The 27,532-nt window shown below is 30.5% G+C and overlaps 1 protein-coding gene across 1 annotated transcript in view; it reads left to right on the top strand.

Moving 5' to 3' along the window:
- The first annotated feature begins 8,805 nt into the window (after positions 1 to 8,805).
- Positions 8,806 to 27,532, top strand: part of LOC111697919 (uncharacterized) — a 32,642-nt gene continuing 13,915 nt past the window's right edge. Inside the window, exons 1-5 of the mRNA XM_023468068.1 lie at positions 8,806 to 8,824; positions 22,292 to 22,442; positions 24,145 to 24,178; positions 25,423 to 25,516; positions 26,932 to 26,979. Coding sequence (XP_023323836.1) covers positions 22,415 to 22,442; positions 24,145 to 24,178; positions 25,423 to 25,516; positions 26,932 to 26,979 — 204 coding nt within the window. The 5' untranslated portion in view covers positions 8,806 to 8,824; positions 22,292 to 22,414. The remainder of the gene's footprint in view (positions 8,825 to 22,291; positions 22,443 to 24,144; positions 24,179 to 25,422; positions 25,517 to 26,931; positions 26,980 to 27,532) is intronic.

Here is a 27,532-nt window from a genome sequence, read left to right as displayed (position 1 = left end):
ATGAGTCTTTGCCACAAACTCAAAACTTATCATCTCTATATCTTTGCAACCAGATGGAATAACCTATGATATTTAGAACTTAGGTTTTTTTATCTAAAATTCATAGATTGAAATATCTAAGCTCTGCAACATTTGGTTGCAAAGATACAGCGATTAGAAAATCAGAGTTTGTGGCAAAGACTAAATTCCTTTAAAATTTCATTAGGTATGTTTTTAACATTTAGAGAGTAAATAAATGATCTTAGAAGTTTATGGATTCATAAATTATTTATACATATACATATATATATATTTATATATATATATATATATATATATATACATATACATAGTTTATATTGGTTATTGTATTATACAATACTTACAGTTTTACTTACTGTATTCAAGATTAACCTTTCAATTCAAATATATTTACTCACAAGACGATTATAAAAAAAATTTCCTAATCGTTGTTTTGCATAAAGAAAGGCAATTTTAATTTCAACAACGACAAAAAATGTGAAGGGAAAATAAAAAAATTTGCTTTTTTATGTCTTTGGCATAATCTTCTCTTTTAATGTTTTAAATCAGATGTTGTAAAAAACCTAAAATATTTCAATTATTATACAATTTTTATTTCTTTTGAAGAAATTAAATATCTTTTTTTTTGTCTCATTTATCCAAATATTTATCGGGCCTTGATCAGTAAATAAACGAAACGATTTACATTACAATGTGTTATAAACCGAATTGCTATTCATGTAAAACTAATTAGATATGTTTTAATATACTTTGATATTTGTTGTGTACTTACTTTATTGCTTTATACTCTAGTTATTCTAATCAATGTATAAACTATTTTGCATAAGATAAAATCGCACCCTGATCCTTAAATCTATTTAATTGAAATGTGTAGTAATTATTATTGAAATTAGGTGGAACAAATAATCAAAACAGCCAAGAACTATTTTCTACCTAATTGCTTTATACTTGTACTGTTAATATAATCATCAATTTGTAATCGTAAACTCGTTCTGTACACAGATACATGTATTTTAGGGCGCCATGACAAACTCCGGAAAGACAAACTCCTGACGAGACAAACTCCTGAAAGTACAAACTCCTGAAATTATGAAATTTTTCTCTGAATGAAATATGATAAAATTCATAAACTTTAGGAGACAAAATCCGCAAATATTCTAGAAAAAAAATTGGGGGTAATTTGCGAATATTCATTTGATTAAGTTAGTTTTTAAGAAACAACTGATATACTTAAATATTGGTTTCCTATTTCCTCAGTTTTATTGGTTTCACTGCCTTAAATAATTTTAATAATACCTAATAGATCAGATAAATAGCTTAATAATCTCAGGTAAACAATAATTTTTGGTCCTTTTTTCAACAAAAGTAAATATTTTTTTAAGTCTTTTGAAAATTTGGTTCAAATTTTGCTAATCTTAAAAAAATGGTATATAAAAATTGAGCCCATTTACATGTTTATTATATATAATTGCGAAATAATTTTACAGATCGTCTGGAAGTTATTTCATTATCTGCTAGGGCTTGCAAGTTGCAATCAAGCTCAATTTAAAATGACTTGTCATGGAAACTTTTTACATGAGTTTAACAAATTAAACTTTTAAGGTTTTGATTTGTAAAAACTGGAATAAATAACATCTACATTCTGCTACTTTAAGATTAAGTATCAATGAAACCAAATAATGGATTATATAACGAATAATAAAACTCAATATCATGATGTTAATGAAGTGTTTTATTATATTTAGCTTGCTTTTAATTAGGGTTTCTAATTTTTAAGCAGATGAATTTAATTCTGCAACTTATTAACTCTATATCAAATTAAACAAGGGTCCATTCTACATGTGTCCAGCAAGTTTAATTTTTTGCATAAAACGCCTTAGGTCCACTAAACACAAGGCTCACTTCACTCACTAGACAGACAGGGTGGAAATATGTAGCGAGTCATATGATTACACTAAACCAAATCCTTGTACTGCAGTTTGGACCATAAACTGATTGAACCAATTTGATTTCAGGACAGAAATGTATTAAGGAACCTTTCTTGAAAACAATGTAAAACTACTGCACTAACTCTTTATTACACTGTTGTTTTGGTTCGCCGTGATATAAAGTTTTGGGACAGAAATTTTCTCCTTATCCAGAAGGGTCAATTGTCTTTTTAGATCTAATTTTGTCCCGAGCGAGGGACAAAATATAATCATAAAAGGCGAGAACCTTCGAGATATAGAGAAAATTTAAGTCCAAAAACTTAATAGCACGTCGTGCCAAAATAAAAGTGTAACAGGTAATTTTATGAATCATTTGTGTACTTATTTCTAGATCAAATAGGCTTTGTAACAAAGCAGAAGTTTATTTCAATTTTTTTTCATTTCAATTAAAAAATATATTTTGGAAATATCCTAAATTTGTTTGAGAAAATCCGGAAACCAATCAAATCTTTATAGCACATGGGCTATAATGTACAGCTAATTTCACATTATAACACGATGATTACTTTATAGCATGGTGCTATACTATAAAGCTATTTTAACTTTATAGCACGATGATTACTATACATAGCACGTTCATTATGAGATTCATAATAAAGTGAGTAAGAATGATAAAGTACACCATAGTTTCATAAAAACTATTAAAGGTTTACCTATTTCAGTCATGCTTAGTAGTAAAACAGAAAAGTTTGAAACCCTACTTAACAGTCATGTATACTAATAGTACAGATACAATTCTTACTAAATCATAGGTCCTGACGCTAAAATGAACTTTTGATGTTGATGTTCTCACTACCACAATACAAATTGTCATCATTTTAATGACGTGATTAAAGTTTTTCATGTTTTGTAGGACACTCACGGTCGATTAAATAAAAAATAATTTATTTAAATGGTTCAGTCTACTTAACATTCTTTAGATAGTTTCAGGGCCCCAAGTTATCATCATTTAATCACACATGGAGTCCAAATGGAGGGATAGGAGAGGGGGTGGAGGGGGAAGGGGGGAGGGGTGTTAGCGCCTTGCTTGGATGTCAATTCTTATTATCTGTATATTTATCTCCAGAAACAAAGACGAATTTAAATCTGAGACGTGACCTAGTCAGCTTTAGAATTAATTATCAAATAAAACTGAAATTTGCTGGTGTAGTAGCCATGGTTTTTAGCCCAGATCATATTCAAGTATCCCTCCCTCTTCCCTCTTCCCTCTTCCCTCCCATCTCGCAATTTCTTAATGTCAGCGAGAGAGGGTACAGGGTTACTCACAACGGGTGAGACTTAAGAGACGATCTTATAGAAATTATACCGTCTGTTTCCCTAAATTCTAGATTCCTAGCGCAAATTTAGACTTGTTACTTTCCTTGCTAAATCATTTAAAAAGTTATTAAAATGACTATATCATGCAGAAGTCTTAATTTAACCGTTAGATCGTCATATTCAGGTCGTCTTTGCTGTCTCAATTCTTTGTTGGTAACCCTGATACAACAAGTGCTTTTCCGTATCAACAACCGGGGTTTCCTGTAAAAGACAAAATTGTTTGTAAAAAATTACAGTGGCAGAGTTATCCAATAAAGGGCAAGACTTCAAAGACGACTAAAAGCTAATTTATTCGATCGTTTTGCTTACTTTTATGTATCTCTGTTTTTTTTTATTATTTTTGTTTATATGGACATTGGCCAACCAGAAATTTTAGTCTTAACAATCTTTTTTTCCGTCAGGGGAGACAAATTCCAATATGTGTTCACATAATTCTCAAAGAATTATATCATGCATTACTTTCTGTTCTAGTGAATAGCGCCATGAATCAACACCAAAAATATCATGTTCCACTCTCAAACTGAATAGCACAGCAAAATGATTGTTTCTCCCTACAAAGCGATGATTCTTTAAAAAGCATTCTTTTTTTCAGATTTAAGGAACAGTATCAAAAACAGATATATGAGTTTCTGGTGTTTCTTCTTTGATGAGCGTAAACATTGTTTCAGATTTAAGGAACAGTATCAAAACAGATATATGAGTTTCTGGTGTTTCTTCTTTGATGAGCGTAAAAATTGTTTCAGATTTAAGGAACAGTATCAAAACAGATATATGAGTTTCTGGTGTTTCTTCTTTGATGAGCGTAAACATTGTTTCAGATTTAAGGAACAGTATCAAAACAGATATATGAGTTTCTTCTTTGATGAGCGTAAACATTGTTTCAGATTTCAGGAACAGTATCAAAACAGATATATGAGTTTCTGGTGTTTCTTCTTTGATGAGCGTAAACATTGTTTCAGATTTAAGGAACAGTATCAAAACAGATATATGAGTTTCTGGTGTTTCTTCTTTGATGAGCGTAAACATTGTTTGATAAAGCCTCAGAAAAAAGTATTATGAAGACGATATTTACCATCCTCTAGAACTTTATTATTATTCACTCTCTATTGGACTTAAATCAAAGCCATACAATTATACTTACAAGAAAAAAATATTGAGGGGGTTGACATTTTTGATTTTTAATGGCAAAATAAATTTCACTGATATTGTAAAAAATACAAATGTTTAGAATCAACATTTTTGAAAATATTTGCTTATGACAAAAAAAACGTTAATTAACGATCGTTATTCTGTTCGTTTTTGCATTTTTTTCTTTTTAGAATAAATTATTGCATAGTTTAAAAAAACTGAACTATGTACAGAGGTGCATTGTTTGAGGCTTTTTAAAAAGTTTTTTTTAACGAACTAAAACACCTTATAACACTGTAGATGGATTAAGTCTTTGTAATCTTTCTTTTCATACGAAATTCTACAGAGCTGAGGCAGGATATTATGTAAAATTAGAAGTAGTCGAAATAGGAATAGCTTAAAGAACTATTTCTCTTACAGGGTTACCCACCAAAGATGAGACTTCAGAGACGATTGTACAGAATTTGTTTAGTCCGTTTTATTTCATTCTGGGGTCCTTGCAGGCCAAAACTGACTTATTTCTGGTCTTAATCATTTAGTAAATCAGCAAAATACCTAATAAAACGCATAAACTAAAATTCAAGCTTCAAATTGTCATATTTTTAGAGTATTGGGTCGTCTTCACAGTCTTATCCTTAGTGGGTAACCCTGTATGAAACATTGGCCACACGACAGAATTAGCTCAGTTTTTGCTTTTTATTAATTTCAGTTTGATTTAAAGGGAGTGTCTGGCTAGAAATGGTAGTTGAGCTGAGAATGCAGTATTGTAAAGATTTTTTTTAGGATTCAATTGTGACCTATTAAACGTTTCTACGGTACATATTTTTTCATCAAGGCAAAAACTCTCTTTAAATCTAAGATCTTAGTTACTACAAACCACTCCATGAACACTGAGGCCGTTCCTGACGAACGTATGAACGAGTTCCGTTCTAATGGCGTACTTTGCAGGATCATAGTTTCGCCGCTAGATGTCTCATTGCAGACCCTTATCTGATAGATAGATAATTAGGACGCAAACAGTCGGCGACTTCATCTCATTGACCGTGCTGTATAAAAATAGAACTCTAATTATTATCTAATTATCGTCTTAGTCAAAAATAAAGAAACCCGTCAGGACTGAATTAACTACAGGGTGTCCCACGAAACATTGACACTTGGTGAATAATTGAAAATGTCTTCTTCCATAATCACTTAAGTTGTTTAACACCAAAGAGAATTAAAAGAATATTTAATGGGCGTCATCTTATAGTTAAATTGATTTCAAAGTAAAATACATTTTAGTAAAAGATTTTATTGAACGAAAAAAAAATGCAAAAAATCTTGAATCCCCGATTCGAATCCTCACGAATCTTTAACATTGATTTGGTGATTCAGGTTGTTCAGCGATCTTTCCAATTTATTAAATTCGGTCTAGCTGGACCTTCCTTGTTTTACTCTCAGTGCAATTGTAGAAACTTTTCTCTTTAGTTCTTTATAGTATTCAGTCTATATTTTCTGTCATTCAGGGTTCCTTGAAGGCAAAAACTGGCTTATTTGTGTGCTTAATCATTTAGCAAACCACAAAAATACTTAATTGAATTCAGAAACCAAAAATCAAGCTTAAATTGTCATATTTTTGAGTTATGTGTCGTCTTTGATGTCTTTGTCGGTAACCCTGTAGCGGGGAAAGGGTAAGGATAATTCTAGAACAAGACCATAAACTCTGCAGTTCTTCTAGACCATATTAGTTTTACTATATTAGAGAGGGGAATATAGTTCATCCAGTAGACAATATTCTTCGCTACATCTCTTTCCCAAGTTTTTTGTTGATTAATTTTTGTTTCAAAAAAACGATGTAATCTTGTAATTTTGGTAAACAAGTTTCTGAAAAATAGCAAATAACTAAAAATATTTGCTTGCTTGTGGACAAAAGCTTTACGACAAAACATTCTAATTTTGTTTGTTGATTTATCACAAGTTTGAACATTGATGGACATTGAACAACCTTTCCATCTCTTAAAAAGCTTGAATAAGTGAATTACAAAATCTATATATAAATTAGGCTTGGGTGGGTGGGTGTTTGTCTGTTTGTTTGTATCCAATAAACGTCGAAACAGCTGAATCGATTGGGCCCAAATTTTGTGTGGGACCTCACGTGACTCCAAGGAACGTTTATGAATGATTAAAATTTTAAAAGTTTGTGTTTAAAAGTTTTTTTGTAAAATTTTGAAAATGCGCGAAAAAATATTATGAAATCCGCAGCGAACTTTTTTTTTATTTTTTTTAAAGCCACAATTAAGAGTTGAAAATTAAGAGTTGAGCGCGAAAAGCCTATATAGTACATAAAAGTTGTCATTTTGCACTAAAATCATTTTTCATAGCAAAAATAAGTATGGTAAAATTTGCACAACCGCATAATCATCAAGAAAAAGAAAGTTTTTTTAGAAAGAGAACAGCATCGCTCTCTTTCCATTATAATCCATATTCTTTTTAAGCTTTGCTTTATCATCGCATGTTCTTGTCAAAATTTTGGAAAAAAAACTAAACTATTTGACAGACATCCCAGAATCATTTTACTAGTTTCAGAACTCATGAGACATTCCGATCCTAGCCTATGAATATGATTCGGAAGACAAGAAATGTCAATGGTGTGTCACAAGAAATGTCAATGGTGTGTCACAAGAAATGTCAATGGTGTGTCACAAGAAATGTCAATGGTGTGTCACAAGAAATGTCAATGGTGTGTCACAAGATAAGGATCAGGATGCTCCCCAACGCGCAATAAGAGAGAAAACAACCCTGGAGCCAAATTTAAAGAGTTTGAGACACGGCGTAAACATGGCTGGTTCCGCTTGAAATTGTATTCAGTGTTTCGATATTTTAGCCGGTGTTCAATTGGAACCGGTTTTTTCTGTTCAGCGACACGGTTTATCTTCGTCTGTATCGTCTATTTTGTAAATAAATAATAATAATTCATTGTTTTTTGTTAGAACAGATTTTTTGGAAAAAGAAAACTGTGTTATTATATTGTTAAACTTTATTTTGATTTTTGAATTTAAAATTTATTTATTTGGTTTATTATTTTTTCACAACAAAATTTCATTATAAAAATAAATGAAAAAGAAATATTAATCTTGAAAAGAAATTAATCTAAAAAATATTTTCCATTATCTTATTAGTAATATCAGAAAACTTTAGGCCAGCATATTTTCTTGATTTCCAGATATTTGGTAACTTTTGTCCTTTCCTTCTATAAACAGATGGCAAACACATAATGTAGAATAATGTCGAGATCTCACTGTTGCATTATTCTCACAGATTGTTATAAAAACTTGTCAATCTAGAACAGTGTGTTCGGTAGGTCGAACTATCTTCGTCAATTTCGAACACAGCGTTAGGATTTATTCACGATACAGGATTCTACTTTAATGATGACCTAAACTCTGTAAATATTACAATCTGAATATTTTATGATACAGGGATACCCACATAGGATTATACTTTAATGATGACCTGAACTCTTTAAATATTACATTCTGAATATTTCATAATACAGGGATACCCACATAGGATTATACTCCAGTCTCCAGTCGAAAAAATCGATCAGTATTTTGCCAATTACGCCTTTTAAAACTTAGCAAGAAACAAGCGCGTTTCATTTTTAATATGTATAAGTTTAGGGCTGCAAAAAATTATAAATGGATTTGTGTTGCGACATTTAATGTCGAGGCTGTCCAATGAAATATTTTATGAATCTTTAAAGAAATAAACATTAAATAAGATTTCAGCTGTTTAATAATATATAAATATAAACATTAAGAATTGACTAATTTCGTTCAGTCGTCTTAATAAAGTCTCAGTTTTTGTGAGTAACCCTGTACACATTTTCAACAAATCTTAACATTGAAAGTAAACAGGATTTTTTAAAATTTACAACGAAAATTTCAATTCGAAATTCTTAAGAACATTAATAAAAACATGATAAGAACTGGATTTTTATAATAATAAAAACAAATCTTATCTAACCTCCTCCCATCCATGTTGTACATTCTCTGAGTTGTGTATGGAAATATAAAGAAACCTATTTATAATATTTTCCATCTATTATGTATTCAACCGCATTATTTTACTCTTCCAAGCCTTAGAAATTTATCTTTTCAATTCATCCTCAAACGTCATAACGACTGAACCGATTGGGCCCAAATTTTGTGTGGAACCTCAAATAACTCCAGGAAAGGTATACACAAATGCTCATTTAAAGTAAAATTTTCAAAGTTAAACTTTCAAAAGTAAAATTTAGAAAATCCATAAAAAAAATTCTACAAATCTGTGAACTTTTTTATTTTGTTTTATATTGGTCAAGGAGAAGATGCTCAAAGATCCTCAAAAAGGTAAAAGTTGATTTAGAAGATTTTGGAGAAGCAGAATAAAAATATATATGATACAGCTGGTGTCCCAATAAACATGGGAATTCAGTGACGAATTCGAGATCGTATCTTTAGATAATTCTTTGATTTAGTAAAGTGATGCCTTCTGAGAAAGCTTTAATCTGTAAGAGTTTCGTCTGCTATGTTCACATCTTGTTTATTTATGTTTTGACTGCATACAGTTGTACTTAGTAAAACAAGAAAATTACAGTATATAAACAGAGTAAACTTGTCCTTCTTCACTGTTCATCTTGCGGAGACATTATAGACACATCTTTGCAGTCTTTTACCCTTTTCATAAAATAAACTCTAGCAGACATGGCTTTTGAAATTAGGTATTACATTGCTAATTAGTAACAAAGACGATATTTAATTCGTCACTGACTTCCCATGTTTTTTGGGACACCCCTATACAAAAAATACGTTTGTATTGCCACTATTTTCGCATCCCAAAAAAAGTGTTTGTTTGGCGTTATTCAGCCTACTTTTTCCCTGTGCAATGTATTCAATAACATATTCTGAAAACATGTACGCGGTATTTGTACAATCAGACAGTTAAGGAAAGCATATTTCTTATTCAAGTGGAGTACCGTCTGCTTAGCATTTATAACCCTATGGTTAGGGCGGGCTGCGTCAGTTATATCTCTCTTCTATTTCATACTTCTTGACAAAAATTTACGATTTTTTTATTTTTTTGAATAGGCATTTAAGCACTCCTGCTGAAGTAATTTATATAATAAAACAAGACGTTCGTATGTTCCCTATAGCCGGCCAAACGGTTGGACCGAATGGACTGACATTTTTTTTAGGGAACCCAGGGGTATTCCGGGGATAGCATAGGATAAAAGATATGAATAAATAAAATTTGCACTTAAAAAAAATATTCAACTGGTAACGCCAAGCAGTTTAGCTACTTTTACAAATATTTGTTGTTTTTATGTTTTGTTTAATACCCTATCGACCTGTAACATGCCTGCAACCTATAGGCGATACTCGGCATATCTAAAGGAAGGGCGGGAATGAAACAGGACGACATTTGGACGACGTTTGAAAATGAAGGCGCTAAAAAATAAAAATCTTACCCGGTCAAAATTGACCGTCTCGTCACTAATGGGTTAAGCTCTAATTCTGCAGTATTTTTACATAATGTTTTGATAATATCTGTTATAATCATTACTTCGTAAAAATATATGATTTGCTTTGATTTGATTTGAGTAGGACTTAAGCTCTCCTGCTCCCGTAGTTATATAAATATATTTTTTGTAATGTATAGTGTTATATTAATATCTGATATAATTATTATTGCAGAAAAAGGAAATGATTTGATTTGATTTAATTTTTGGAAAATATATTTATAATTGACTGATTATCTGAATTATAAAATATAGATATTTGTATTTCCAATAAAACTCTTAAATATTAAAATTGAAAGTTTTAATATATAAATATTTAAATGTGTGAGTGGATATTTCAGATATGGATTGGATGCGAGCTTTAAAGTGAATATCAACTGTAAACATATTCTTCAATAGAATATTCTAAAATTATTCATGAATCATGGGATAAAATTTTGCAAGTATAGTATTTATTGTATTTAGTGTATTTCAAATAAAAGATGGAGGAGGAACTTGAGACAAAAATATATTTTTATTCAAATCTCATGTGGCGGCCTTACTCTGCAGAGATATTTTTAATTAAAAAATTAAGCATTTATTCTCAAATTTAAAAGTGTCCATATTAAATATCGCACTACAATCTAGACAAAACTGCTACTACAACTGCGGCTACAACCTTGTCACCTCGTAGCTTCTGCAGATTTTACAGTATTTTTAAAACAAGGGCATAGAGTCTTTGCCACAAACTCTAGTTTTCTCTTTCCTATATCTTTGCAACCCAATGTTGCAGAACCTAGATATTTTAAACTATGAATTTTGTTCAATCAAGTAAATAAACTAAATTTGAAATGTCTGTAATAAATTATGATATCATGTTAGTACAATCTTTATTATCTATGTTCCGTTATCTTTTTATCTATGTTCATGTTGACCCTGATCGGCCATTCCGGTCAGCTTAAATTTACCTGTATTAATAAAGTAGTATAGTACCCTTAGTCGATTTAGACAGACGTATACAGAGCCAGAGTTTTGGCTAGAGATTGAGTCAGAGTTACTGACATTAGACTGAAAGTCAAGTATTGGGAGATTTATCGGGACCTAGATTTATTACATGTCCAAGGTTTACACCATAAGATTGCAAGGATATAGGAATTGAAAAATTTGAGTTTGTGTCAAATACTCAAATCTGGTTTTACATCAACAAGAAAAATGTTTGCTTCTATAATAGCTCTTCAATAAGAGAAGTTATGATTGAGCAATCATACCTTTAAATCAATATTCGAGCCCATCTCCGAGCCACAATTTCCGGACTCTCAAGTTTGAGCCACCTAATTCTTTGAACTGAATATACTCACCAGTTCCCACTGGAGATGAGCAGTTTTTTTTAACAAACAAAATTTTTGAAAACGAACAAAATTTTCGGGAAAAGGGTGTCGTTAAGAAAAAAACGAACGATGGGCGAACGAAATGGATTGTTTAGAAAATGGAAAAAATGATCTCTTTTAAAAAACGAACAAAAACAATACAAACTATTTGAAATCGTCCACACGAACTTACAAACAAAAGTTTTTTTTTTTAAATTTTCTTAAATATTTGGAGGAAAAAAATTTTTTTAATGAACGAACAATTTTTTGGAACAAACTTTTTTAAAATCGTACGAATTTTTCAAAAACATTTTTGAATAAAATTTAATTTTAATTACTGAACAAACGATTTTATTGAATGTACGATTTAACTGAACGATTGTTAAATAAGAAAACCAACGAAAAATGGAAAATAAACGATAATTTTTGGAACAAACAAAATCGATTTTTAAACGATTGAAAAAAACTTAAGAAATGGGTCGTTCACAAACGATGAACGAACAAAATGAAAAAGGTTGAATGTGCTCATTTCTACTCAATCTTTCTACTCCTTTTTCTTCAGTGTCATAGATTTTTGTTTTTCTAAACGCAAGATTTTTCATATTAAGTTGTAAAAATACAGGGATTTTAAAATTGAGGCGAATAATCAAATTCTCTATTTGTATTTGAACCTAATCAGAAGTAAAGAGAGCAGAAGCTTGCATGAAAACAAGAACGTTGTTGTTCTAAGATTGACAAGATTTGATTGCGGCTCGAAAACTATGTAGTGGTTGTATAGCCCTCCCCCCCCCCCATCTCTACTCAAATTCTGAATGTTTGAGATAAGATATTTCTATAATTTTAATATAAAGTTGAAGAATAAATAAAATATTTCCTGATATTTGATCCAGCCCCCCCCCTTCCTCCAGCCTTCCCTTCCTCTATGCCCCCCCCCCTTCTCCAGCCCCCCGCTTCCTCCTGGGGGTGTTTTATTAAAGAATATGGTTACAGAATGTAAATATACACTTCAAAGCTTGCCACCAATTCATCCAAATATATATTCTTATATTTCAACTGTTTAAATATTTGTTACTTTATGTCAAATGTTCCAGGCATTGCATCCATTGACATAGGACATATTTGAAAACCATAACGTTTAAGTGAAAAACGCAAGCTTTATATACAGTGAAACCCTTAATAACGAATACATCGGAAGAATTTATCAAATGTCGTCTTGACAATTTTTCAATGAGTTTTATACTATATTACGTAAATTTCAGTATTTGCGAAAATAAATAAATAGCCATGAATATGCGGAGACAGTTTTAAAGAGTTCCATATAATCATTTGATTTAAAAACTAAATATCTGCAACATTCCATTATCAGAAAGTGAAGAATACGACATTTGATGAATTCTTTCGATGTATTCCTTATTAAGGGTTTCACTGTATAACAGTTGGTTTGGGTAGGGAGGGGCTGCAGTATGGTCACCATAAAAGGGAATTTGGACTTAATTTGAACTGATAATAAATTAATAGTTAATTTTATTAATGTTTGATAAATAAATCAATTCTTTTTTAAGAATATTTAAAAATAATTGTCGTGAGTCATATAATAAATCGGTATTTTGGAAAAGAAACTTTTTATTCATCAAAAATAGGTCGTCTTTGGTAATCCTGTAACGCAAAATAATCCTATAAAATGTCAATATCTAAAAAAGTGGAGACTGAGACATAGTTTAAACAATTGAAAGTGGATTTGCCCTTTAAAATATAACATTCTTTGGAATATGACACAATACAATACAATAATAGGTTTTAAATTCGGTTAATCAGGTTTTGAAACTTAAAACATAGGAAAAAAGGATGAATTTAGGAAATATATGAAAATAAATTTTAAGTTTTGCAAAGTTAATGATTTTTTGCTTTTATAGTTTTTTCATATAATTTGTAATTTCACGGTAAAATAAAAACAAGGACTCACTTTTTTGTCAACGTGGTTTGACCAATGTCCACTTTGACCACACTGTGCTTGTGAGGGGTCATAAAAGCAGTGAACTCCCCCTGCAGACTCAATTAGTTTTATGTTTTATATCTGAGTGAAGACCCAGTATAGAAATATAAACAATGTGCATATACTTTCATGTAACCATTCTTAAGTGTTTTAATAATATAAAAATTAAAAATTCTGATGTAAATCCATATTTATTTTAATAAATCAAGCCGAAACCCTGAATTCTTGCTCTAGATTTGTTTTGTTGAAAGATTAAATTAAAAAGAATTATTGTATTTAAGGATCAGACAATACCTTTTGTTAGAAGATTACAATTCTTTACATCTCCTTTATTTCAATTCATTCTTTTACATTTTTCAGTCCCCAAATATAAATGGGACTTTCTAAAATTAAATCAAACGAAGGAAAATAGTTTATTATTAAATATTCTAAACCTTTAAAGGGACTGTTACACGTGTTTTAGAGTTACTGTAAAGCGACGTAAAAACGCCCGCTCTTCTGTCCAATATAAGAATGCTATCCAAGTACTATTCACCTTGTCATGAATTCTGCATGATTGATCGTAACCCAGATCCCTTTCTACTCTATTCATTCGCTCATAGTAAATACAAGAAATCTGTTTCCGTAGTTTAATCTTGAAAAAGAAAGACTATCTTTATTTAACTGTAATAAACAAAAATATATTTTAAACACAATAGGAATAAAATGAACTATGTACAATCTTAGGATAGACCCCGTCCTTCTGTTTACATAGACTAAAACAAAACAAATCATATGCAATTTGGTCCACCCCGTACAATACATAAAATTTGGTGTAAACAATGTTACTCGTACCTTAATGTGACTTGTAAAATCGTGACAATCTTCAGATTTATTTATCAAATCATAAGTCAAAAAATGTTCTCTAAAAGATTAAATAACACTTTATTTTCAACGCAATTTTCTTAAATGGGAAAACTGTTGATGTGTTAGGTTTAGGTTTAAGCTTAAAATTTACTCTGTGTAAGCTTTAGTACGCAAACATCTTCTTTGGTCCAAACACTATGTGATTATGTCACAAAGCCAAATCTTCTATTCTCTATATATCCCTAAATCTTGGAGGATTTCATCTAACAGATATCGTAGTTTTAAAAATCAAAGGTTAAGACTTTTGGATGCAAAGGTTAAGGGATTAAAATCAGCGTTTGTAACAAAAACCTCAGTTCCTTAGTTCAACATTTTTTTATGAATCTCTTAGAGGTATAGAGTTTAAATTTTGAAATTCATTGATTTCGTCATTTAACTAGTCAATTTACAGTTCGTCTAGACTGAAAGATTGGAGATTTTTCGATGTAAAATTTGGTTGGATAAAAAATTAGAAACTTTCTTGGAATACTTTCTTCTAAATTATGCGGAAAAGTTTACATGAGTTTTCTTTTCAAATAAAATAAAGTTTTAAAAGTTGAATACAGGGTCACTGTATACAGCTAGAAGTTAATAATGGATTTTACCCACACTACCAACCCAACAGTGGGAAGTTAAGTTACTTTTCGTCCCTTGAGACAATTAAATAAAATATCAACCCGCTTTGCAAAGTTTTCGTAAAAAAATTCGGGCATTTTCATCTCAAATGACGATCAAACTGTGTACAACTACTTTTTCGGGAAATTGAAATTTTTACTTAACCACGGGTTCCCTCGACCAACTTTGCCTACAAAACATCCCTCAAGCAAAATTGGTCTCGGTAAGTAAAATTCTCTTAACTTCCCTGTGCGTATAAATACAGTAGATGTAAAAACCAAAACCATCTCATTCAATAGAATTCCCACCTTATCAAAATGTCTGTCATTCATTTGATTCAAAATCGATGATTTAAATTTTTCAGAATTTTGATCCAAAGATTTCGGTGTTGTTTTTCAAAGATATATAAAAGTTGAATTTCAGATAAATGTAACATAATTATCTATAACCAAAGAGAGGAGGTTGAAATATTTAGGTGTTCTGAGTTCTGACTAATATTTCTATAAAAATAATCAGGTCAACGTTTCATAATTTAAGAAACAAAATAATTATGGTGATCGTAAACAAAAATCATAAAAAAAGATCAATAGGGACTGAAAAAAATTCACACTGATGGATAGTCTTATTTCTCTTCTATATAAATATTCTTCATTCTGTGACGAAAATAAATACATTAACTCTTCGATATTTTTATTGAAGACGAGCTTTTATAAAACTTGAAAAATAATGAAAAAACCTCTTCAATACTTTACTTCCACACTCAAGAAACATAAATATTTTCTAAATAAATTCAAAAATATTGTGCCACGGACTAAATTTATATAAATATCAAGCTAAGTGTTATTTATTCTCTTAGACTTAAATCGATGCACAAAAGATGTGGTTCAAATACTTTTTGATATTCAAGAATGCCAACGGTGTCATATTTTAAATGAATATTTTGGCAAAGTTTTGATTAACTATTTTTGCAAAAAAAAACTATTCAAATATTACCGACATAGGCTTGGTATAGAAACATACCAGGCTTAAGTTTATACTATGCCTTGTATTCCCTTGTGTCCTAAGTTTAGAACAGAAGTTCAGAGGCGAAAACTTAAAAATAGATTTTCTGATCGAAACTCAGTTTGGTAAATCAATTTTTTTAAAGGATCCTCTCTATAAAAACTCAGTTTCAATTTATTTTTTAGGATCTTAAGCATTCTATAAAAACAATTTTTAAATATCATATTGTATAAAAATTGTATGCTGATTTTACACTCCACTGAACAAACCGAGTATCCGATTCCCAGTTTAGTAGATTTACATGAACGTGAAGTTTTCGAAACATTAGTTCAGCATGAATCTATACAAATTCAATACATACACATAAAACATACAGTTTTTTATATGCTGGGATTGGAAAAAGGTAGAAAACATGGATTATTGATTAATGATGACGTGGTTATTAATCTAAAACTAGCAAGCTGTTTTGGGATTGCTACAATTGTTTTGTAATTTTTTTAAATGTACTACTTAAATGACATTCCAAGGTGGGTTAAAATGATGTACCAAGAAATTTTCTAATACTTAAATTGATGTTTAAAGAACAGTGTACATTCTCTTTATTTCTGTTTGATTCTTTACCTCTGTAGGCTCCTACATGTATATCATAAAGGGAATAATACTGCTTTGTTTAAGGAACAATCGCTTATAAAGTTTTGGTTTAGACCCTGAACTAATATTTACTCATTAATATAAAATTTAAAACTGTACAATGAGACCTATTAAAGCCTAAAGGGAGTGACCGGCTACGTAAGGTAGTTGAACTGAGTATGCAGTGTTGCGGAAAACTTCTTTATGATTCATTTGAGACATATAACACTTTTTTAAGATCTGTAAATATTTAAAACTGACTAGGTACATATTGTGTACAGTGAGACCCATTAAGATCTGGAATAGGAAGGGGGTATTTAGGCTCAAGGTTCTTCCGAGTCATCCAATGAGAATAAAACTATCTGTTTATTATCAACTATTTACAATATAAAATATATAAGATTGCTTAAATATTGTGTTTTATTCCAAAGTATTATGGTTCCTATTGTACAATACCTCTGATCAGTTAATCCTCTCGTTCAAGATCTATCTTCAAGATTTTTTCCTTGTTAAGAAAAAAATGAACTTTTCGGCAGATTTCCTAAATTTAATCTTTGAGTAGAAATTAATTAAACTTTTCATGTTTATGCAAAAGCTATAAAAGAAAAAAAAATATTTAATAATTTAAATTCATGATTTTTTTTATACAGGATGATAATAAAGTGTTCTTTCATAAGGCACTACAGTTAATAACTTTTAAATAATTAAATATATAATGAAATTATGCTGAGTGTCTTGTTGGATACATGTTTTTTATTTAATTTTAAATTAATTCTTCAATTTTGAGATTTGAGTATTGTTTTGTCTTAATACAACAAATTCATAAACTAAACAAAACAAAATTAAAAGAAATTAACTTAAACAAAACACTAGTTGGTGGAAGTTTAAAACTCGTTCTTCATTTGTTTCTGGGGAAAAGTTGGAAAAGTAAAACAATTTTGCATTAATTTTTAGATAAAAAAGTTTTTGACAATAGAAACCATAATTAAACTTTAAATTAGTTGGTAATATTTTGTTTTTGTTTGTATAAAATTTTATATATTTTTGATTTTTGGCAAAACGGCTGGACCAAATTTACTGAAATATGTTTTGGGAAACTACCAGCAATTATAATGAGTTTGGAGCCAAGCAAAGAATTTATTAAATCCAACACAGAATAAGTTTAAACTCCAAGCTCAGAATAAGTTTAACTTCAAGCTCAGAATAAGTTTAGCTCCTACTCATATCAAGTTTAACTCCAATCCCATGATGAGCTTTACTCCAAACTCAGATTGAGTTCAACTACAAGCTCAGACTTGGTTTAACTCCAAGCTTAGACCTCAAAACTGCAAGCTCATTGATACAGACGGAGTCACGTGATAATGACACTGCACTGCCATTGATGGGAGTTCTGGTCACATGATAAGGACGTATTTATTATATTATACATTCTTTCTATTAAAAATCAAAATTATTAAATCAAAAATTTAACAGGAGCAAACCTAAATTTCTTAGGCTCCTCTGGGATATCGTTTTCAGATTGGTTGTGTATTTGCTGAATATGATTTTAAAACTAATATTTTTATACAAAATTTTATATATATATATATATATATATTTTTCGTATAAATTTGACACAGTTTTATATCCATTTCTCGAGACAGGAACATCAGATAGAACTTTCATGGGCCTCGATCAACTCCTAAAATGTTTAGGTTTTACCCTATACCCCGTTTCATTTTCTTTACAGTCTCTTTAAACAAGACGGTAGTTGGAAGTTCAAAAAAGTTCCGCTTTTGGAAGAAAGTTAAACAATTTTTAATAAATTTTTCGGTAAAAAAGTATATTTTGAAAAAAGAGACCAAGATTAACCCTTTATATCCTGACGTCTGCTTACTGACTGGTTGCCTTGGGGGGGGGGGGGTCCAATTGAACCTCTCTCTCTATTTTCTTATTGTGATAAAAATTTATAACATTTGATACCTTTTTGGAAAGCCCTTGGGCTCTACCTAAATAAACTTTGAAAATGGTAAATTTAAAAAATCCAAATATTTACTGCAACATCTAATTATGAAGCAAAAAATGTTCAAAAAATAAAACTGCGCAAATTGCAACAAATTATTCAAATTTTTGAAAAGCCCTTGACCCAGCGAGTTCAAATATGCAAAAACATTTGCAAAATTTTTAAACCTATTCAAGAAAACTGAAAATGTGCAGTGCCAAATTCCCTTTAAAGGCGTCTGTGCACAAATTGTGCATTTTGCTTGCTATTGTTATAGGCTTTCCAAAGAGCTATAAAATGTTGAAATCCAATAACTGGAAGTAGGTCTAAATATAGATTTAGTTCGGTGTAGGTAAAATAAGACATTTAGACAGTATGCCTGAGGACTTAGGCAGTAGGTATAACATCCCAGCTTTTAGCCTTAAGTAAGGGTTATGTGTTGTAAGAAAAACCAGAAAATTTGAGCTTCCTAGCCCAAATACTTTTAGAGTTTTCGCAAAAAAACGAAAGGTGAGGTCAACGTGACCCCCCCCCCCTCATCCCCAGATTAAATAGGGTTAATCTTATTTATATTTATATCCTATATTTTTGTAACAAAATGTCATATATTGATTTTTTTAGCTAGACAAACGGCTGAATCAAATTTTCTGAAAGATTTAAAGCTTTTAGATCCAAGCTCAGACTAACTTAAATTTGACTCGTGGAATAAGTTTAACTCCAAGCTGAATTTAGCTATGCAAAGTGAGAATGAGTTCAACTACAAGCTCAGCATGAGTTTAACTCCCAGCTCTGAATGACTTGAACTACAAGCTCAGATTTAGTTTAACTCCCAGCTCTGAATGAGTTTAACTCCCAGCTCTGAATTAGTTCAACCCAACCTAAGAATGCGCTCAACCCCAACCTAAGAATGCGTTCAACCCCAACCTAAGAATAGTTTCACCCAAATCTTAGATCAAGTAACCACAGACTTAGAACAGTCTAAGATTGTCCATAATCCATGACCCCCGCAGTGTCCGATGATCCCCTGAGGCTCTTGATTATTAGCCGGAGGATGACGGAGGATGGTAGAGGATGGTAGCGGAGGTTTAATATTAGTTTACCGGTGTATTGTATACTGGACGGAGGTGGAACACGTGAAACTAACGTAAATTCCAGGGTGCATGTTACGAAGGTGGAACACGTGAAACTAACGTAAATTCCACCGTGCACTGGACGGAGGTGGAACACGTGAAACTAGCGTAAATTCCACGGAAAATTGAAATTTTTATGTTTTCAATAAAAACTATTTTTATAAAAGAGCTACTGAGAATAACTAAATTGTGTCCAATTTTGATGATATAACAAGATAAAGAAATAGAGTCTTTGTAACAAACAAATCCCCATATCTTTTCAACCCGATGTCATAGACCCTAGATATTTCAAACTATGAAATCTTATAGATCAAAAAGTTTGAAATATAAAAGGTTTACACCATTAGGCTGTAAAGATATAAATATTTATAAAATTGATTTGTGGCAAAAATTCCATTCCCTTGCTTATTTTATACTTTTGCGTAAAATAAAAACTAGAGGAGACTCAAGGTCACAAAGCTGTGCCAGTAATGTCGCATAAATTTGACCTTCTCCCTCCGTCTAGTTTACGGTGTGAAAATCCAAACCAGAAAAATTCTGATTCAGCCCTGATGATAAAATTATTAAATAAATAATAATCAAAAATCAAAGTATTAGGATAGTCATGATTCTCCATTTTACACGATTGTGTAAGATTGTACAAACTTATTTTTGCTATCAATTTTGATTGACAGGTGAGTGATAAAGAATATCTACGTAAAAATATTCTTGTGGCTTTGCTACACAAAATTATTGAGCCAAAAAGATTAGATCAGAGGTATAGGCAGATACATTTATGATAAATAGAATTATTTTTATGTTGTAATCTCCTCAGAGAGTTCTGTCTCTGCCTGCCCCTGAATTAAGTATACTTGTTATTCTAAAAAGAAAAACGAAAACAGAAAAATATTTTTTTATGGAAACGAAAGTTTTTCGGTACTTTTTCAAGTATGTTGATTTCAGACAAAAAAGTAAAAAATTATTTGTTTATGACATATAACAAAAACATACAAAATTAAGTGTTTCAGGAGAAAATATTTAAAAACCTCTAAAAATAGAGGTTGTGGGAACAGAAAAAAAGTAGGTCTCAATTTTATGAGATTATTTTTTAAAGTTTAAAACTTTGAGCAATTTAATTTTATTTACTTTTGAAAGCAGAGGCATAAATCCATTTGTCACTTTTTTAAAGAAACCGCAATAGAAAAGAATCAATTTTCCCAGAGAAAGATAAGGATATCTTACTCATTATTAATTAATCAAAATGTTAAAGGTTTCCTTGCTCATCAGACATGCCACTCGTTCAAATGAATAGACGTATGCAGTCCTTTTTCTCGTTCAACATTAATTGTTTAGAAATTAATGAATTTTATAATCTTAACAATATATACTATACAAAAATAGTTTACGGCAATTTTTGCTTATGTTTCGTTTAATAGGGTTTCTTGGATGTGGAAACCAATTAACGGCCTGAAATTTCACTCTATATTTAGTTTGAAAAATATACCTAATAGTATCTAATTTTTTATTTTATTTTATGTATTTTTATAAAAAATCTTATTGAAAATCACAAATTTATCCGAGAAATGATAAAAGAAATATCTACATAAATAAAATAGTGATATCTGGTTGTTTGCCTCAAATTTGGGTGGGGAACTCATAGAACAACGGGAATGTCCTTAGCTTGGTTTTACAATTTTAAGTCGAGTTGGTTGACTTTGAACTCATAAACCCCTAGACCGATTTGCTTCAAATTTGGGTGGGAAACTCGATAGAACCACGGGAATGTTCGTGTAAGTCGAGTTGGCTTACTTTTATAGAGAAAATATTGTTTCCAGGTAAAGCTGGATTTCCAAGGTAGTAGAGGTAAAAAGCAAGAGTACACCATATTTGAGTATATTGAATGACTAAGGACGACTTTAGGTAAACAGAATTAAAGTAAAAAAATGAGGTACAGACTTTTATTTTATGCATAAAATGATCAAATAGGAATTTTCATTAGTTTCCTAAATTCTAATAATTTTCGTTAATGAAATTTCAACCATATCCCCCCCCCCCTTCCACTAGAACGTGCAAGGGGAAATGCATTTTATTAATTAACCAGCAAAAATATCTGTAAAGTTAGAATTCGTTCAAGAATGATGTATACAGGTTAAATCTTCTTTTATTTCATATTAACTGAAATACTAAAAATAAATATCTTTTCTTTTGTTGGGTCAGATTCATATTTGGACATAAAACATGGGATTTAGAGGGGGGGGTCAAATTGACCCCCCCCCCCAGCGTATCCTGGTTTTCAAGTACCCCAGCGGGGATAGGGTTAAAAACACTTTCTTTTTCAAGAATCAATATATCTTTATATAAACTTGGCTTATCTGTCTGTATTCAATAAACGTCAAAACTCACATAACTCAAGGAAAGGTCTAGGGCCGGTTAAAAGGGAAATAGTTTGCCTGGGAAAAATGTCCACAACTGATATTTTTGGAAATGCTTTAAACAGAAAAATATACCAAATATGTGTTTATTAGAATTTTTTCGACCTACCACGTTTTTTGCAACCAGGTAACCTGAAAACATGGAATTCTTTAAAGTATTTTTTTAAAGAAATGTCGCTTTTTTGATATTTAAGAAAGAAAACGACTTCTATCTACCGTTTGCTGGTAGCAATTGTCAAATATATTAACAATTAAATAAATTTAATGTTTATTTACTTTAAAATATGTATTTCTAATGTTTTTAGAAAAGATTGCGAGATATTTCGTATTCTCCAAAATGTTTCCAAATGACTAAAAATTGAGATGAAAATGCTGGAACTTGAAAACAATATTCTGACTGAAGAAAGAAATTAGAGTGGACCTGCACCATGCCGACAAATAACTACAAAAACATAGGAAATCACTTTAAAATAAATCTAAATTTGTATTTTTAAGACGTCTTTTGATTTTCTTTGAAACAATTTTACTGTTCAAGTATTTTGCATTTTCAAGTATATACTGAACATATGCTATATTTAAGGATAACATTTTCAAACTCGGATCAAAACATATAATTATAGGGTTTTTTGTGTTGTGTACACAAAATATCTAAAATTCATTTTACAGATGGTAGCCAGAAAACTCTGAAATAGAAACTCGAGTTTAAATAGTCCGATCCACATGAGGCACAGCGAATGTAATTTTCAAACAGATCCATTTCATTTGAGATGTGGTTTAATAACATTCTAATAAACGGTGGTAGGCGATTAGATCAATATAATGAAGACGATTTTTTTTCAGTTTTAATTGTTCACAACTTTTTTTCGTTTTACAAGTTTTCAAGTAATAAAAGAGAAGCTCTTTTAATTGGTAGCTTCTCTTTGTGTGTATCCATGCTCTTTAAAAGCTTGATATAAATTAAAAATTGAAATTAAATGCCGTCTTCGTTATATTAATATAATCGCCTACTACCCTACTTATTTAAGCTTTGAAACCACATTACATGCACTTGCTTTAATGTTGTCTTCCAAATATACAGTTTTCTGGTTATTGCTGTAGATTCTATTCATTTAAAATTAAATATTTTCTGTTGAAACCGATAACACTGAATTTAAACTAAATTATATACAGGGTGAGTAAAAAAAACTGTGATTAGCGGCACCTGATGGTGCAAAATTGTACCTTTTCTTGTGCAACTTTCCTGTATAGTGTTTTTAAAATATTTTTTGAAAATTTGTAATTTTTTTTGGTACTCCAATGACCCAAAAGAAAATCCGCGAACCTTTTTTCTCTCAAGTTAAAAGTTCAGAAAATTCGCAAAATTTTAATAAGAAAATTCGCAATTATTTGTTCCGGTCTAATATTTAAGGAAAAGTTATTTAAATTCTCTAGTTTTCTCTTTTTACTTTATTCGAAAGTATGAAAATACAATTTGTCCGTAAAAATTATACCAGAACTGAAAATTGCAAAATTTTGAATTACAATTTTGCAAATTTTCTAAGATTCTGTTCAATCTTTTTAATATTATGATTTCGATAAAACTTATTTATATACACATTTTTGCTGTTTTGAACTTTTAATTTTGAGAGAAAAAAATGTTTGCGGATTTTCTTTTGGGCCATTGGAGTACCAAAAAATACGATTTTTTTAAAAATATAAAATAACACCATACAGGAGAGTTGCACAAAAAAGGTACAATTTTACACCAGGCGCCGCAAATCACACTTTCTTTAGACTCACCCTGTACTCATGCCAAAATAATTTCACGAAAATCATTAAAATACGCTCAATTAAATAGTAGATGGTTGGGGTTGAGAATGAGTAAACCTAAGATCACTCAAGTTAAGCAAACTCTTCCCAGGCCAGAAAGTGGATTGGTGTGCAAACACCAAATTATGAAAATAAAATAGCTTCGTAAGCTTCTAAACCATTTATATAAAAACTATTTATAAAACGCAATATCGAAAATAACATTTTTTTAGATGTTTCAAAAAAGATTCCCCTAAATACATATCCTAACTTTTTAGGAGAGAGGAAATCGAATCCCTCCCCCCCCCCCTCCCTCCGAAATTAGAAACTGTTAATTTTTAAACAAAATTAGACGTGATTTCTTTTTCAGTTCTCACCTGGTTACAGTTCTTAGAGATGGAAAGGTAGACTAATTATTTAAAAAATTATAAAAAAAATTATTTTAAAAAGTCATAAAAAAAATCACAACATTTCATGCAATTCACATAGATTTTTCATAAAGTCATAAACTTATAAAAGTGTAGTTATACCCTTGTTTAAACTTTTTTTTCTTATTTCCTTTAGTCGATCTAATAACTCAAATCGTAATGTAACTATAATTTGATGATTAACTAATTTGTAAATTCATAAATCCATAATTTTTGCTGTTTTATTAAAAGTTTTATCGCTCGTTCTTCTTTCATGGAATATTTAAAAATCACGTTTGTTATCTTATCTAAAAATATAGAGGTTGAACAACCTTTGCAACCTTTTCAAACTTTGACTAATTGCAGTGTAGCTAGCAGAATCCATAGCTTGAAATGTAAATGTTTTCTATCACAGAGATCCTTTTAGGACCTGGAGAAATATCAACCTTTTTGAAAAAGTCCCAAAAACCTTATTTCCCATTTATTACTCTTCTTGTGCTCTGGATTTCAAATTATAGATAAGACTAGCTGAAATACCCGGCGTTGTCCATGGAATTTCAAAAAATAAAAATAAAATGATTTAAAGCGGGTTACCTAAAAAATTTAAGCCCATTCGGTCCAGCCGTTTGGCCGGCTACCGATTACATATATAAATGAGTAAAGAGCTTTATTATATAGATATATCAAATTGCATGTTTAGCTGAATATCCTATTTTTCTGCAAAAATTAATTAAGAAAGATTTATAATTAATAAAATTAGTTTATAGAAAACATCAAACGATTAGAAAATAGATCAGCACAAGCATATGGGAAATGCCAAATTTTCTTCTAATCTAAGATTTTGACAAATTTCAGACCCAAATTTAAATTAAAGGTGGCTTCCAAAACTCAAAAACAGGTTTTGAAATAAATTTGTTTTTAACCAGTGAAGGATTTCTGTATAATGGTTATAATAATATTAATATTGTTTAGATATAGTGAAGGATTCCTTGATAATGGTTATATTGATCTTATATAATATTGTTTAGATATAGTAAAGGATTTCTTGATAATGGTTATAATGATCTTAATATTGTTTAGATAAAGTGAAGGATTCCTTGATAATGGTTATGATGATCTTAATATTGTTTAGATATAGTGAAGGATTCCTTGATGATGGTTATGATGATCTTAATATAATATTGTTTAGATACAGTGAAGGATTCCTTGATAATGGTTATAATGATCTTAATATTGTTTAGATATAGTGAAGGATTCCTTGATAATGGTTATGATGATCTGGAAACAGTGAAAAAGATGGGTGAGGTTGATCTTCTCATGGTTGGTGTTACACAGGTATTTAAAAGTTGTTAGGTACTTTCCCAAGGGCGGCTTCCCAAGTGGCAAATTCCAAAATGTGCAATTTCCCAAGTGGAAACTTCCAAAAGGTTAAGTTAGACCTTTTGAGGCGCCGCAGGCTGCAATGAAAGCCAAGCGCTGCGGCCAGGATGGGCTAGAGGGGCGAGCACTGCGGGCAGAACATTCTAGGGGCCGAGCACTGCGTTCAGGACAGACTTGGGAAATTATACATTTGGGAAGTTGCCACTGGGGAAAATATCATCGGGAAGTTCTACTTGTGAAAATGAATTTGGGAAAGCACCCAATATCTTCAAAAAGACTTAAAATCTTCTGAAACGTAATATTTAAAAACTGCTTTTAAAACGTTGTATGTACTTTTAAAAAAAGATTAAATTACTTTCTTTATATCAGTAAATAATTTGTTTTCGAAAACAAGCTTGTTTTTTATTTGATCATGTTTTGGAATCACTATTTAGTATTATTTTACTAAATTCAAAACTGTTGAGATATTTTAAATGTGAAGAACAATGCCCAGAAGCAATGAACCTGATTTAAATTGAATCTATATATAAATTTGGCTTGTCTGTCTGTTTGTTTGTCTGTTTGTATCCAATAAACGCCAAAACGGTTGACGATTGGGCCCAAATTTTTTGTGGGACATCACGTGACCACAGGGAAGGTTTATGAATGATAAAATTTTTAAAAAAATGTGTTTTAAAGGTTTTTAATTTTGTAAAAAAAATTAAATTCTTGCAAATCCGCGAATTTTTTTTAAAAATCCGCCAAAAAATTTTCTTCTTTGTTTTTAAATGTAAACAAAAAGGACATGTTCACAATTTAAATAGAAGATGGGCGCGAAGCGCCCTAAAAGCCTAGTACGTTTAAATAATTGATAAAATCGCAACACTGAATTTTATTCGATCTGTTATTGGCCAAAGGTACAAATAAAACATTTTCTAATCTTCTATGAGTTTGAACTCTTTGATTCGCCTAAATATGGAGGTGAATCAATGAGCTTAATTCCATGTCATAAAATTTTGATCGGCATTGCATTGAAGTTATAATTATATAAAACTAATTTCTCGAAAAGTTAGTTGTACTCTACTTGTATCGTCTATGAAAATGCGCTATTTTTTTCACGAAAACTTTGCAGAGCAGGTTGTTATTTTTCTTAATTGTACCAAGGGACGTTAAGTAACTTGTAACTTAACCTACCTATGTAATGCAGAATCATAGGTCGGTAGAGGCAAAACAAAATTGAAATTCTAAAATGTGAAATAAATATTTGAAGAGAATGAATCCACCATGTTTTCATTCATGAAAAATGCATCCACCTCAAAATAACAAGAACCTAAATAAATAAACAAAATAAAATTTAGGAAATAAAGGAAATGAAGAAATGATTTTTTTAGGAACACATTGAATATATGCTTTGTAGCGTCAAGGTTCTTCAGAAACAGGTAAACAAACTTGAATTAACCCTAAATAGTCGGGGGGGGGGGGGGGCTTTTGACGCCACATCCCTTTTTTAATCAAAAGAAAATTTGAAGGATTTTTTGTAAAATTTTTTTGTTTTGTTTAAATGCATGGGTAGGGTAACATGGCGGTAAAAAAGTCCGGTCCGTTTAATATAATAAAAAAAAATAAAATAGCCCATAACTTTTTTTAAACTAAAACTACAAATCTAAATTTTTAAAAGCCCTTGAAAACTGAATGTTGAAACATGTGTCACATCTTGATATTTGTCTAAAAAAATCTAAAATAATTTTTATATTTTTTATATCCTTTTTTGGCATTTTTTTCAACATTCTCAAACTATTTAAGTTGTCTGTCTAAATTCTCCCCCGGCTATACATAGATTTAGATCCACAATTCTTTATAGGGTTAAAATGGAAGCAGTAGACATATTTTCAAGGACCCCCCCCCCACTCCCCATTCATTAAAATTTAAAAATCGTACCCTTTTAGGAAGATATATTGTCGTTTTTGCATCTTAAAAACAAAATTTGTCAAT

This window comes from Eurytemora carolleeae, unplaced genomic scaffold (assembly GCF_000591075.1).
Source record: "Eurytemora carolleeae unplaced genomic scaffold, Eaff_2.0 scaffold236, whole genome shotgun sequence".
Taxonomy (NCBI): Eukaryota; Metazoa; Arthropoda; class Copepoda; order Calanoida; family Temoridae; genus Eurytemora; species Eurytemora carolleeae.
This window is presented reverse-complemented; position numbering and strand designations above follow the sequence as displayed.